The sequence below is a fragment of the Elaeis guineensis genome, chromosome 12, assembly GCF_000442705.2.
Source record: "Elaeis guineensis isolate ETL-2024a chromosome 12, EG11, whole genome shotgun sequence".
Classification (NCBI taxonomy): domain Eukaryota; kingdom Viridiplantae; phylum Streptophyta; class Magnoliopsida; order Arecales; family Arecaceae; genus Elaeis; species Elaeis guineensis.
In genome coordinates this window covers 1,425,681-1,440,238 of record NC_026004.2, presented here as the reverse complement: position 1 = coordinate 1,440,238, position 14,558 = coordinate 1,425,681, and the positions used below count along the sequence as shown (strand labels likewise).

Genomic DNA, 14,558 nt, shown 5'->3' with positions numbered 1-14,558 from the left:
TAGGAGAGAAAATGTTATGCTGAAAGGATTATAAAAATTATAACGTAAATAATAATATATCAAATGTTGCTCTTTGAATTAAATTTTAGAAAAAATAAGTCTATTTTTAAGTAAAAAAAAAGAATACGTAATAGAATGCTAAAAAGATAAAAATAAAAGAAAACTGAAATTATAATTTGAAATGATAAAATTTTTAAAATAAATTTTAAAGAAAATATCATAAAAAAATTATTAAAATAATAATAAAATAAGAATTATAATTATAAATTTTAAAAAAAATTAATTTTAATTTAAATTAGAAAATATCATTTAAATTATTATTTTTATTATTTAATTAAATTTATTTATTAAATAATTATAAATAGATAAGTAAAGATATTAAAAAAAATAAAAAATAAAAAAAAAAGAGAAAACGTCATTCTCTCCCCTCCCCAAACCCCTTTTTCCCCTCCTTCTCCCTTCTCCTTCTCCCTTCTCGATCTTCTCCTTCTTCCTTTACAAATTTAAGTAAAGGAAAAGAATACATAATATATCATAAAAATGAAAGAAAACTAATATTATATTTTTAAATTATAAAAATTATAAATTAAATTAAAAAATATATCATAAAAAAAGTAAATAAAAGATAAAAAATGGTAATAAAATAGAAATTATAATTTAAAACAAAAAATTATCTTTAATTTTAATTAAAAATTATCATTCAAATTACTATCCTCATTAAAAAATTTAATAAATTAAAAAAAATAATTAAACAAATTATGAAAAAAAATTAAAAAAATTTAGAAAAAAGAAAAAGAATAAAAAAACACCGAAGGAAATGGCGTTTTCTCCTTTCCCCCCTTCTTCTCTCCTTCTCCCTCTTCTTCTTTCTCCCTACTCCGGCGTCTCTCCGACAGCACGACGGTGAGCTGCCTCCTCTCTCCCTCTTCCTCTCTCTTCCTCTATTTAAAAAATTTAAAAAATAAAAATTACCAGAAAGAAAGTCAAGGGATCGACTCACAGAGTGTCGCAGTCAAAAATTTTGCGTGCCGTTAAACTCTTTTAGCCATGAGTCGATTCATGGGGTCGACTAAAAAATATAAATCTACTTTTCTTACAATTTTTTATATTATGTATTTGTAATCTTTTAATAAATAAATTAAATAAAATAATGAAAATAATAATTTAAATGATAATTTTTAATTTAAATTAAAATTAAATTTCTTTAAAATTTATAATTATAATTCTTATTTTATTATTATTTTTTTATTTTTCTATGATACTTTTTTTTATTTATTTTAAAATAGTTATCATTTGAAATTATAATTTCATTTCTCTTCCATTTTTTTCTTTTTAGCATTCTATTACGTATTCTTTTTCTTTAATTAAAAAATTATTATTTTTTCTAAAGTTCAATTTACAAAATGGCGTTTTTAAAGACTTATTTTATTTTTATAAAATTTTTTTAGCCTATTTTTAAAATTTTTTTGAATCTTTTTTTAATTTATTATTTTTTATTTGAGAAAGTAATTTGAAATAATATTTTAATTTCAATTTATCTTTAAAATTTTATTCTTTTTTATTTTTACATTATAATTCTTTTTTTTTATTTTTTAAAAATTTTATAATTTTTAATTTTCTTAAAAATTTTGAAGACAAGTATTTCGAATGATGTTTTTCAATTTAATTTCAAATTTTTTTTTCTTTCATATTTTTTTCTCTTTTTTTATTTTCTATGATAATTTTTTTTTAATTTCTTAAGATTTTTTTGGACATCTTTTAAAAAAAATTTGAAATAAAAAATCTAAATTAATTTTTTTAATGAATTACAAATTCAAATCTTTATATTTTAAAATTCAATCAAAATTAAAATTTTTAATTTATTTACTAATTTCAAATTTTAAAAAACATAATTTTCCATTTTCCCACGATTTTTTCCTTTATTTTTGGGTGGGAAAATTGGAAAACGCCATTTTGAATGACGTTTTTAAAAACGCCATTCAAAATGGCGTTTTTAAAAGCGCCATTTGGAATGGCTTTTTTAAAAGCGCCATTCCAAATGGCGTTTATTTTTTTTTTTTTTTTGAGACGATGCCACCGTGGAAATGGGGGGTGACGTGGCAGGGGAAAAAACGCCATTCAAAATGGCGTTTTTCCCTCTTACGTCACTTTGGTAAATAAGTTTGATTTGAATATATTTTAATAAAAAAGTTTTTTTTTTGTATTATTCGAGAAAAGAGCTCTAATCTGTCAACTATCGAATAGTATTATTCCTTCAGTTTCATACGTATGTTTCCACGCACCCACCTTACTCTTTCAGGCGGTCACAATCAGTACGTGTCGCTAGTTAGTTTCCCAGAAAAGTTGTCACATGTTCAGCAAGTGCAGCTGATGAGAATAGAGTTGTAGATAGCGTAGAAAGTACCCGATGGCGTGGCTTTGTAAGAGTAGTCAAAAGCCCATGGGAAGGGATGGCCACGTAGAACCCGGAAATGTGCGGCCGAATTTACCTGGGATAGGTTGAAGCAATTGAAACGATGCAAATGCTTTGGTGTGAACTAGGGGTGAACAATATGAACCAATCAAATTGATAAAATCGTATCAAATTTTAGATTTAATTTGATTTAAAATTTTATTTAATTTGATTTAATTAATTTTTAATATATAAAAAATAAATTTAAATTTATATAAATTTACCAGTAAATAAAATTGTTCTGAAATCGAACCAGATCCGTTTTAACAAAATAACATTTTTTGATTAAGATATTATTTATATTAAAATATTAATATATTAAAAAATAATTTTAAATTTATGATATTATTTATTAATTTAATTGTATATTGATTAATTTTAAATTTTAAATGATTTATTTACTAAATGATTTATTTTTTTTGTAATGTGTTGGAGATCTTTATCTTAATTTTTAATGATGATGTTTGTTTAAAAATTTTATTTTATTAAGTGACAATATCTTATATCAATTTAAATTATTTTATTTGATAAATTTTTTTTGATGATATTTTTATGTAAAAAAATAAATTAAAAATAATTTAATTTATTTCATAAATTATAAAATAATAATATAATATAAATTGATAAATCAAATTAAATCAGATCGATTAAATTATATTAATTTAATTTGATTTTAATTTTTTATTAATTTAATTTTTAAAAATATCAAATCATTTGGGACTGATTCCATTTAAATTTGAGCATGAAATCGATCCGAAATCGGACCATGTCCGTCTCTAATGTGAACCGTAGTTTCCTGTGGGGCCCATCCGTTTGCCATTATTGGTAAAGTCTGATACACTCACGCTCATATTTCATAGCGTACGCGCGACATAGGGATCGGATGGAGGAATGTATTCAGGTCCATTAATCTGAGCCGTCGATCTTCAACACCCTCCTTGCCTTCGGCAACGCGCTTGCTGGATAATCCTCTAACGTTTATGATTGACTGTAATCCTTCCAACCATTAATCACCAACCGTACACGTAGAAGTTTAGACAGAAGCAGCCCATCGCATAACGGCACCGATTTCTTACAGCCGCAACGAGGGAGAAGTCGAAGCAGCGTGCGCCGCGCGAGGTACCGCGCAAGTTGCAGCAAAATCGAGTAGTTCTGCCGCCCAAAGGCCCCCAAACCGAACAATCGTTGCGATGCGAGCAATTAAATCCACCGTCCACTTCCTGCAAAAATATCAAATGAAAGAAAGATCGTAGTTTATTGTCTGTGAGTTTTATGCGGTCATCCTGACAGTGAGATCACTCAATTGGATTCCACAAGGCTTAAGACGTCTCGGCCGGCGGCTTCCTTGCGAAGCGGCCGCTTCATCCCCGTGTTTTCCTCCGGCAGATTATATTTTGTTTTTTTATTAACTAATTAACAATTAATAATGCGAAAATATATTGGTGTGTTTTAATATATAATAATAATAATAAGGGTCAGCATAAAAAGGAAGAAGAAAAAAACCTCTCAGCTTTTTAGCCATTGTCTCCTCTCCCTCTGCTTTCTTCTCTTTCTCGTGGCTTCTCTTCGGACAAATTTACGAAGATTTTGGCGGAATTTTTTGTCTCCGGATCCGCGATCTCTATTCGTTTCTTGTTCGAATTCACGGGATTCGATCGTTTTCGTCGATCGCCAGAACCAATCTTCCCCTTCAGTTTCCACCGTCTTTCTTGAGGTGGCATTAATCTTTTATTCAAGAACTAGGGTTTGAGTTTGGATCTCTCGTATTGGCGGAGTTGTGAGGGTTTGGATCCAGCTCTGGATTCACTCCTCCGGTTTGATCGGATTTGGACGGAGGGCTTTTGTTTCAATGCGGCGGTAGCTGGGATTTATTATTAGCACTCGCTATCTTTGGGAGGAGTGCGATTTCTTTGTTTCTTTCTTTCGAGACGGGAGGTTGAGGGCCAAGATTGTGGTGGTGGATGTTGGAATTATTTGAGCTGGGAAGGGTCCTGATCGTAATCCCTCGGGTGAGTTGATCGTAGTGGAATCGACGTATAAGGTTTAGATTTCTTGTAATGTAGGTTGGTGGGATCGGGAATAGTTGAGCATAAAAGTTCGGAGAGTTCCTTTTAGGGTTTTATTTTGTGAATTTGGATTTCTCCAGATTGGGGGATCGGTTCATCTTGTTTTGGTTTTGGGATCAGCGGTGGCAATCTAAGGTTTCGTCTGAGAGGGTGATCTGTTGGCAGTTGATTTTTTGGGTGGATTTCTTGACGGATCTTTACTCATGGAGCATGTCATTGGAGGAAAGTTCAAGCTCGGGAGGAAGATCGGCAGTGGATCTTTTGGCGAGCTATATCTTGGTGAGATACGTTCTTGATTCTCTTATAAATGTTTGAATAATGAGTTGGTTTTGTTTTATCTTTTGGATCTTTGTTTCTGGTGGTTTCTTGATGTTTTGTTTGGGGGCTTATTGTTGTCCAGGTGTTAACATACAGAGTGGAGAAGAAGTGGCCATAAAACTGGTATATTCTGATCTATCCTTACTTGTTACTTTTATATTTTTGCAACAGCAAAGATCAAAGTCTTGTGACGTGTGTATCTTTGGAGGCTTCTGACTGTTTTTTCAATTAAAATGGTTCGTTATTGCTCTTGGTGATGAGTAATTGAAGTTATCAAAACCTCTGGCTGTTTGGTAAAATTAAATGCCTAGCAAAACTATAGCTATTGAGATTGCAAATTTCTATTTTTATACTGATAACATGATTCTGTTGCAGTCAGAGGAGTTATTGGGTAATTCCATGCTACCCGTTCATATATCATGATTCTGAAAACCTGATGCAGTGTTTTATTTTTAAATTTTCATGATTCCCATCTGTATGCTTTAATATTTTGTTGTTTTTTTTTTATCCATTAGCAAGTTTCACATGCACACTGTCTTCTTTATGTTATCAGGCCTTGTTTTGTATCTAAGGGCTTAGATTAATGTTTGCTTGTCCAAAGTTTGTTAGGATACTTACTCCTCTTGTCCATATTTTTCAGTAAATTGATGATCTAATGAATCCTTTCCTAGCCTTGCATGTTATTTGCTCCATCACTCCATGTGCTTTATTATAAGAATTAATCACTCATTTCCTTTCTTCTTATACTAAATTCTGCAGGAATCCGTGAAGACCAAGCATCCTCAACTTCATTATGAGTCAAAGTTGTATATGCTTCTCCAGGGAGGAAGTAAGTGGTTAATCTATAAGCGTAATCAGTTTGCCTTTTTAGCCAATGTTACTGATTTTTTTTTTAAATTTTTTATTTGTTTTTCTTTTTTGGTGCGTTTGGGTTTATTTAGCTGGGATCCCACACCTAAAGTGGTTTGGTGTGGAGGGAGAGTACAATATCATGGTTATTGATCTTCTAGGGCCTAGCTTGGAAGACTTATTTAACTACTGCAATCGGAAATTCTCATTGAAAACAGTTCTCATGCTTGCTGATCAGTTAGTAAGTACATTCTTTGCTTTTTTTCATTTTCAGTTCTTGACATATCTGGTGATCCCCTCACACAACAACACTAAGGATGAACTTATTTTGTCCTTCTGCTTTTTGAACAATGTATAGTTATTAGTGATGGTAGAGTAACACTATTAATTTTTCATTGTAGATTAACCGAGTTGAGTACATGCATTCAAGGGGCTTCCTCCACCGTGATATAAAACCAGATAACTTTCTTATGGGCCTAGGTCGTAAAGCAAATCAGGTACATTATTATATTACATTGGCTCTACTTTCTTAATGTTTAAGAATATGAATTGCACTTGTTGGTATGATGCTGCAGCAGAATTTGTATCCTTTTATGAATAAGTTAGTGTCAAAATTTTGATTCATCCTACTTGATCATAGATTGATGTTGTTAAACAGCAAATTTTCACTTGCTATGTACTGATGTCTTCTACATCCCAAATCTAAATGTTTTGATACTAGTTTTTGCATGTTCAGTTTGATTGATTCGCGAATATCAATTAATGTCAATTGGGCCTTCGATTGTTTATCATGTGTGATGACCAGAATAACAATCTTGGATTGCGTGGAACAATTTGTGAATGCAAGGATGGAAATTCTTGTATAGTCAAATTTTTGAAGGAAAATTTTTGTATCTCCAAAGAAGATTCATTTTTATAAGGTTTACTGTTTGACAATGAGCCAGCAATTTTATTTCACATTTTCTTGCCTTGATCTCAGATAACATAAATGAAAAAAAAAAAAATAAAGAAACTTAACTAGTCAAGAATATGCTGTATCTGTTCTTGCAAGATTAGATCTACTTTAGAGCTTTTCTTTACAAAGAATAATAGTTTTGATCATTTGAAATAAGAAAAAACATCAAAGAATGTTCTCAAGCATCGCCGCCACATGCATGCTTTCTTATTAACTTTAAGCAAGCAGTGTCCTTATTGAATGGCTGGCTTTCGGTTGTTCATTCTAATACTTAGGCAATTTCTACACCTTGATCATGGTCCAAGGTTTTGTCCAGCATAATTTATGGAGCAAATCAGCTCACTACGGTTCAGTGAACAAAGTAATGGAATGCACTGTGAAATCAAAGTATAAAAGTGCTATTGATCGCCATAAAATATTTGAAAATCTTGCATGCTTCACTTCTTTCTTTAACTCTTGCTTATTTGCGCCCCTTCCTCTTGGCCATTCTTGTGATCTTTTAGCCATTTCACTTCAATACGAATATGGAGAATAGTTTGTTTTGATCTGTTCTACATGTCAATGACTTAACAGACATCCACCATTAACAGCTAAGAATCATGCTTGGTTGGATGCTATTGCACGTGCTCATTTTCTTTTTATTGTAATATATATATTTTTTTTAATTGCTACCTTAGGACATTCTATATTTATATGCAAATATCTAGCAAACTTTCGACAAACATGCTTAGATTGCAAGGTGAACAAAGCTGTTCCTATCAACTGTTAAAAGGATGGTTATAGCAACTAGCATGTCTTCTTTTTTAACTCCGCCTTTGTTTGGCCGATAGCTTTATGTAGCATTTTGTAATCCTAACCAATTAATTAACAAGTATTTGTATACTAAATCGAAGAATTTAAACAAATACTTGAAGTAATGAGCTTTTATTAAGTTTTGACAACAATCAAGCTTTGATAACTCGAGGAGGTTGAAGTTATGCATTAAGTTTTTCCTTGAACTGTTCAAGTGATAACATGACAAATCCAGACTTCATCATAGTGATCACTATCTCAAAATCAGATGGCATCATTATTATGGGCTTGTGAAATAGGCTTTGGGTATCTTTTTCTTAAAGAAAAAGGATCTACACTCCTATGATGCTTGTCTGAATCACAATCTTGAAGTCAACATTTTCATGGTTGCATATGTGGTCGCTCCAAGTATTCTTAAATCAATATGAGCATGGCTATCTGGACAAAAACTCAACAGTAATGTTTGTTGGGTGTGTCTGATATATGTTAATTAACTGCATTATGAGGGAATTTTGCCAACCTTAGGAATTTGGATGGTCTTATCAAATTTCTGATATGTTTGGTCCTAGCGATAAATATTCTTGATGTGCCAGGTTCAGTTTACTTCTTACTCTCTCTAAGTATGGTGAATCACCATATAGATTGGTGTTTAACTTCGTTGCCCCATCTTAAACAAGTATGTTGCACTTTTTTTTTTTTGGTGTAATTTATTGTTGTTTTGAATGGAAATTCTGGGGTCACAGATTTTTTTATGAAAACAGATGCCGTCATGATGTCTTTTTGGGCATGTATTCGCAGAGAGAACTCTAGCATAATAGAAAATATAGATAAATAAAGTACCATTTGTTGAACCTATGTTCTTTGCAGAACTTTGACTCTTAATTTGGCATCACATAAGAGCCATCCATTGATATGGAATGTTACAATATGCGAAAACTTATTTGCTTTTTAGAGATGATAACATGCAGGAAAGCTGTGTGGTGAACGTAATGGCTAGCCAAACATGAATTAGTTTGTGCATATACACCATTTATTTTATGTCAGATATGTAAGCAATTCATGTTTCTTTTTGTTGTTACTTGTATTAATGCCTTGTTTTATATGATTCTATGGTTATCTAGGCTTTTTTCTTTTCTTTTTTTTTTGTTTGCCGGTAAAGGTCTGCACACTAGTTACTAGCATAATTGGATGCATTTGCATTTTTTTTCTTTTTTTGTAAATTCAGTTATAAACTGCTCGAGTTCTGTTGCACTTTTTCCCTTATTTTCCATGTTTGCTCTTTATGGCAGGTTTATATCATTGATTATGGCTTGGCAAAGAAATATAGAGACCTCCAAACTCATAAGCACATACCTTACAGGTGAATTATACGTTGATTCTTATGTGCTAATGTTTAAGAAAAGCTGTTTCTTGCCTGCATGGCAGGTGATCTATTTTGCACTCTTTGGTATTATTCAGTATTATTCATGTGAGTTGGATGTTAAACTGACGACCATTTAAGGTGTGGTTCTCATTTTTTATCCTTATTATCAGTAGCAGCGGAATAAAAAAAATATAGCATATAGCAAATCATGCTGGTGCAATATGTTAAAATTGAACAAAGCAAACTGAGACCTTATTCAAGGAATGTAGTTCTGAAACCTTTTTTTGCAGTCTTTACTCTGTAGTATACAATGACGGATGCTTTCTGTCATGTGAGCTCTCTTCTTGTTTTCTCTCTATCTTTTGTTTATGACTAGCAGATAAAGTGTTTAAAGATGAAGGTGACTTTTGATGTCCACCTGGTGCACCCTGCCTGAACTGGGCCAGGCCTAACTAGCCCCAACTGACCTGTATGTTCCAGGTAACCTACTGCTGCCTGGCCATGTATGCTGGCTGCAATGGTTCTGTGCAAGATCTCAGTGATAGCTAATAGCTATGCGCTTCAGCCACATTAGGGGCTTCCTGATTGTAATGCTTGGGAAAGGAACCAGATAAGCCTATGCAGCTGCATAGGCAAGAGCCCTTTAATGGACACGTTGCTGATAGTGTTTATTCAAACAAGTGACTGATAAGCAATTTTCTCAAGTCTTCAGCCTTGGTGGCAGCCTAACTTTTTACGGGCAGGGGTAACCATCATTTGTGAGATTGGATGCTAGCTGACTGCTAGTGAGAACCAATAACAAATCAAAATCACCTTGGCTTTGATAGCAATGTCCAGTTTACATTCCCCACATCCCTCCCCCCCGCCATGCTGTAGTTTTCCTTTATTCGAGAAAAAGGTGGTATTGTTTTATTCTGAAAATGCTTGTTTCTTGGTTACTTTCGCTGAGATGTAAGACTTCATTTTACAGGGAGAATAAAAACCTAACAGGAACAGCACGTTATGCAAGTGTTAACACACATCTAGGAGTCGGTGAGTTTGCCACACCTTATTTACTAATATTTGGCAAAGAATCTTTATATTCTTATATGATTGCACTTCTGCTGTCTCTTATTATTATGTTGTGTCTGCATGCAGAGCAAAGTCGGAGGGATGATTTAGAATCTCTTGGTTATGTGCTTATGTATTTTTTAAGAGGAAGGTTGAAATTGACATTACTCTTGTTTATTTTTTTTTACACTTGTTAGAACACTTAAACAATTGTGTGACATCTGTATCCTTCCACTTTTAACTGGTCATGTTGCTTGGCATCAGCCTTCCTTGGCAGGGACTGAAAGCTGGCACTAAAAAGCAGAAATATGACAAAATTAGTGAAAAGAAAATGCTTACACCGGTAGAGGTAGTCCTCTTTTACTGGTCCCTTTTCTGATTTCAATGCATAAAATGTTCCAGCCTCTGATCTCTTTTTATTAACCTTTTACCAGGTGCTGTGCAAGTCATATCCATCAGAATTTATATCTTACTTCCACTATTGTCGATCCTTGCGGTTTGATGACAAGCCGGATTACTCATATCTAAAGAGGCTTTTTCGCGACCTCTTTATTAGAGAAGGTTGATTTCAAGCATTACGCTTCCTGGCCTTGACTGATGCCTTATAGTATTTAAACTGTAATATGGCTAAATAAATTTTCTACAAAGGATGCAATAAATTTTAAGCCCTTGTAGTCTTTTATACCTTCTATGTGTTGATTGAAATATTGTTGCAGGCTATCAATTTGATTATGTTTTTGACTGGACCATATTGAAATATCCTCAGATTGCTTCCAATCCACGAGTGCGGGTATGACTTGTGCATTTTCTTATTACCTTGGCATATGTCACCCCCATTATCTCATGTTTATATTTTGGTCCTCTTCTTCCAGCAACCCAGTGGAAGAACAAGTGGAGCTGTTGGGCCATCTCTGGACAGGACAGAAAGAACTTCAGGTTTGTTTTCTTTTTTGGTGAATCTATCAGGCCATAATCATCCATTATGTATTGATAGGTATTGACAGGTGGAATTACTTTCTTTCTTAATCGGACAAGAAATTCATGATAAATTCTCAGGTGTGGTTGAAGCATTCACAAGAAGAAATGCTTCAGGTTCTGGTCATCATGGTGACCGCTCCAAGTACAGAACGGCAGATGATGCAACTATGCCATCCAAGGAGACTGTAAGTTGTCCTGATTTGTTGTAATTGTATTTGTCTGTATGTACCGTAACCAAGTGCCATACCTCTCATAACTTACTATCTGAAGTTAACTGACTCTCCAAAAGTACAGGAAGTGTTTTAACATTTAAATATACCTGGTTAAATGTTAATCACATTCTATTGTTATAAAACAGTATCATGTGCAACCAAAAGCATATTGAACTGTGTTTCTACAGTCAATCAAAAAAATTAGCATTTGTTACTGAAATCTGCAATCAAAAGCTGATACATGGTCAGGACAAGCGAACCAATTAAGTCCCAGAATCACATTTTTGGTTCTTTCAATTAAGTTGACATGGCATGAATGGAGCCTCACTTTCAGACACTGCAGGCCCAAACAACCAAGTTACCTTCCATTTCTTTGGAGGGAGCTGCAGATTACCTCTGGAATGTGTTCTTAGCTATATTATTTAGTGCTGTGACAACAAGTCAAGCATTGCTCAAGCTTGATATCTGTTAACTAATTAACTAGGAACCACCAAGCTCTTGGTCGGATGATATCACCCCTTGCCACTTGGGCAAGGTCAATTCCAATTAGAGTCAACCCTTAGAGGAGGGGTGGGTATCGGGTAGAAAGGTTGAAATTAACCTCTTCTAATCTTAAAAAAGGTCGTAAAAAAGGGTACCACCAACTAGCTGCCTAGCTTAACTGGCTTGATCCTCTGTTGTCAAAGTTGCCTAAGGCTAAGAATTTGGCATCAATTCAAAGAGGTTAGGATCTTATCCAAGAGGTGGTTTGTGAAACATAACATTTTTTTGATTGAATACATGGTTATATGTAAAGCTGATTTTGATGTTTGGGATAAGTCTCCTTTGCAATTTAAAATTAGCAAAAAAAACCTGCAAGACACAACAAGTTTAGACAGTTTTGCCCGCTTAACAGGTTACCACATGCATGCAAAAGGGAAATTAGGCAAGAAAATCTCATCCACTGTGAGCTGTCTCTGCACACGTATACAATGTTTCTTCATCATGCAACTTGAGAAATTCTTGATGTTTGTTTTTTGCAATGCTTATAATCTTGCTATACTGTAAATATTTTTCTTATTTCATGCTCATCATCGCAGGCTCACGAACCAGAAAAAAGTCGCCCATCTTCACGCAATGGCAGCACATCAAAGAGGGCTGTTTTTTCCAGCACTCGAGCAGGTTCTTCCCTTGAGCCTAGTGAGCAGCAACATAGCAGAGCAAACCGGCTGTTTTCAACCAGCAGTAGCCGCCCATCTAGTGCACAGAGAGTTTTTCAGCCTGGGGTTGAATCAAGGTCATCGTCAATTTCCCAAACTGCAGCTGTGAGAGGTTCTCGTGATGAACCTCCAATCCGTAGCTTTGAACTCCTATCAATTGGTGGGGAAAAGAGGAAGTAGAGGGAAAAAGCCGGTGGGTAAGATGCTCCTGCCCCGGTATGGGGGACTAGCAATTCTTTGCCATTTCTGAGTTTTCTTGAGCATAGCCAAACTTGGCTATGTTCTGTTGATATTTTTTAGTTTTTGCTTGATTGTGATAAGATGTGCTTATAAAGCAAAACATCCCCGCCTTGACATTTAGTCACAGTGTTGCGGGATCCAGCTAGCCAGTAATCCACCGAAGACGTAATCCAGTCATGGGAGTCTCCGAACATCACATTTAAGGTGTAAGAGCACCTTTTTGCTTTCCTGTTGAGGGGATCCTGCTGTTATTCAGGTGTAATACAGCTGAAGTCTTCCATGGACAATTGTTTATGTGAGACTTTCATCTTCTCAATAAAAGAAGGAAAAAAAAAAAAATCTCATCTATCATACATTATATATTGTTGCTCTGTGAATTTTTCTAAACATTTGCTGTCTATCGGTAGCTGCGCATACCGTCAAGCATGCTTGTTGTCTGCTGAAGTTTATGTCTGAATTTTTTGAAATAATATAAATATATGACAGCCGTGGATATTAGATGACTAAAGAGGTAAGAAAGACACAGTAAATTGTTATCTGGCGAACTAGAGATTGGCTTAAGCGTAAACTCACACCGTGCAAAAGGGTGAAATCCAAGAAACTAACCTTCCGTCTCGGGGGAAACTAAAGCAACCCTTGGATCTTTGCACCCTTTCCGTCCAATTCAAGCCATGGATACGCTTGACATTGGAGGGCCAACACTATTTGTCCATCTACCGAAAACAAGAGAGGCCGCGGGTGTAGAAACCGCTGATCTAAGGATTGGAATCGAGCTCCAAATCTCGGAAAGCTACGGAGATTAGGATCTCAGATCTCGCTGTTTTCGAAATCCAAGGAGAGGCTCCCGAACCTCTGATAATCTCTCTCCCTAGATAGGGGCGTAAGCAATGAAAAACAAATGCGGGTCCAGATGATCCGGTGATGTACTTTGAGGTCAGAGGGTGTGGAGGGTGAGATTACACAAACCTAAGGAATTTGGTGTGGCCCTGGCATGTGCGATGGGCATCCACCAATCAGTTCAGCCAGTTAATTAACAAAAGCGAGGCGAGGGACGGATGCAGGCGTTTCTCAGAGAGCAGCGCATTTAGTTGTATCATGTTTCAATTTTTTTTATAAAATAAATAATATAATTTTTTTTTTCAATAAGATGATCTATTCAAATAATTTTTGTATGAATACATTCACGGGTGTTTAGCCAGAGTGAAATGAAAATGGCTCAATCTGGAACTCAATTCCTATTCTCTCCTATGAATTCAAATTTTTATTTCAATTTCGATTCCGATTCCGATCACGAATCAAATACTTCGGAGAATTTGATAATTCCGATTTTCATTTCCATTCCGATTTTGATTATGAACTAAACATCCCTTCAAGAGAGTAAGAAAATAAAAGATACCAGAGTTTCCCAATAAGACCTCCAAAGAAATACCGGAGTTCTCTAAAAAAAACCTCCAATCTCAGTCCACAAGATATCACTATCATATTTAGCTATAAAAACTGTCATTCAATCATTCAATCTGCTGCAGTGTTCATCAATCGAAAGATAATCAGGATAGTGTATTTTCTTAAAAAACTCAAATTATCGTACCGGAAAATATAAAATTTTTTTAAAGAGCAGCGCATTTACTCTCGCACCGTGTTCCAATTTTTTTTTTTTCAAGAGGAATAGAATAAGAAAATAAGGTTGAATATAATCAAAATTCAGCAACCCAGAAGCTTCAATTTAAATTTTTATTTGACAGCTACAAGTTCATCAATCTGGCTCCAAATCAATGGTTTATTTTATTTTTTATTTTTTGGTTTATTCAACTCGCCTCAATCTGCCTTTTCCGAGATAGTTGTTGACGTCAGAAGATGCTTTGCCGTGCATACGAAAATGCATATGCGGGTCAGAAACAACCGTCGGTTTCAACAACTCGACCATATCCGGTCCGTCCATAGATAGCGTCACAGAAGCGCGTTACCTTGCTGGGGTCTTGACGCCACTCTTCGGCAAGCGTCACCTACTTAGCGGGTATTTGATTCAGGGGAACCGCATGGATCGGACGGTCCAGATTCGCTCCTTTTCACACTATCTGCGTCAA

General features: G+C 34.4%; 1 protein-coding gene across 1 annotated transcript; it reads left to right on the top strand.

Annotated features, from left to right (window-relative positions):
- Positions 1-3,917: 3,917 nt before the first annotated feature.
- Positions 3,918-12,834, top strand: LOC105055713 (casein kinase 1). The gene is made up of 14 exons (XM_010937653.4): positions 3,918-4,797; positions 4,919-4,959; positions 5,596-5,665; positions 5,778-5,926; positions 6,087-6,182; positions 8,722-8,792; positions 9,766-9,827; positions 9,933-9,996; positions 10,110-10,194; positions 10,280-10,406; positions 10,562-10,635; positions 10,718-10,781; positions 10,902-11,008; positions 12,115-12,834. Exons 1-14 carry the CDS (start codon positions 4,722-4,724, stop codon positions 12,412-12,414), a joined length of 1,386 nt encoding a protein of 461 aa, XP_010935955.1. The 5' UTR covers positions 3,918-4,721; the 3' UTR covers positions 12,415-12,834.
- The last annotated feature ends 1,724 nt before the right edge of the window (positions 12,835-14,558 follow it).

What these genes read in the sequence shown, in the direction of transcription:
- LOC105055713 (XM_010937653.4), top strand. Translation starts at nt 4,722, where the DNA reads ATGGAGCATGTCATTGGAGGAAAGTTCAAGCTCGGGAGGAAGATCGGC. An exon ending in CTTCCAATCCACGAGTGCGG is followed by an intron (nt 10,636 to 10,717) that starts GTATGACTTGTG and finishes CTCTTCTTCCAG; the next exon opens with CAACCCAGTGGAAGAACAAG. An exon ending in CTATGCCATCCAAGGAGACT is followed by an intron (nt 11,009 to 12,114) that starts GTAAGTTGTCCT and finishes TCATCATCGCAG; the next exon opens with GCTCACGAACCAGAAAAAAG.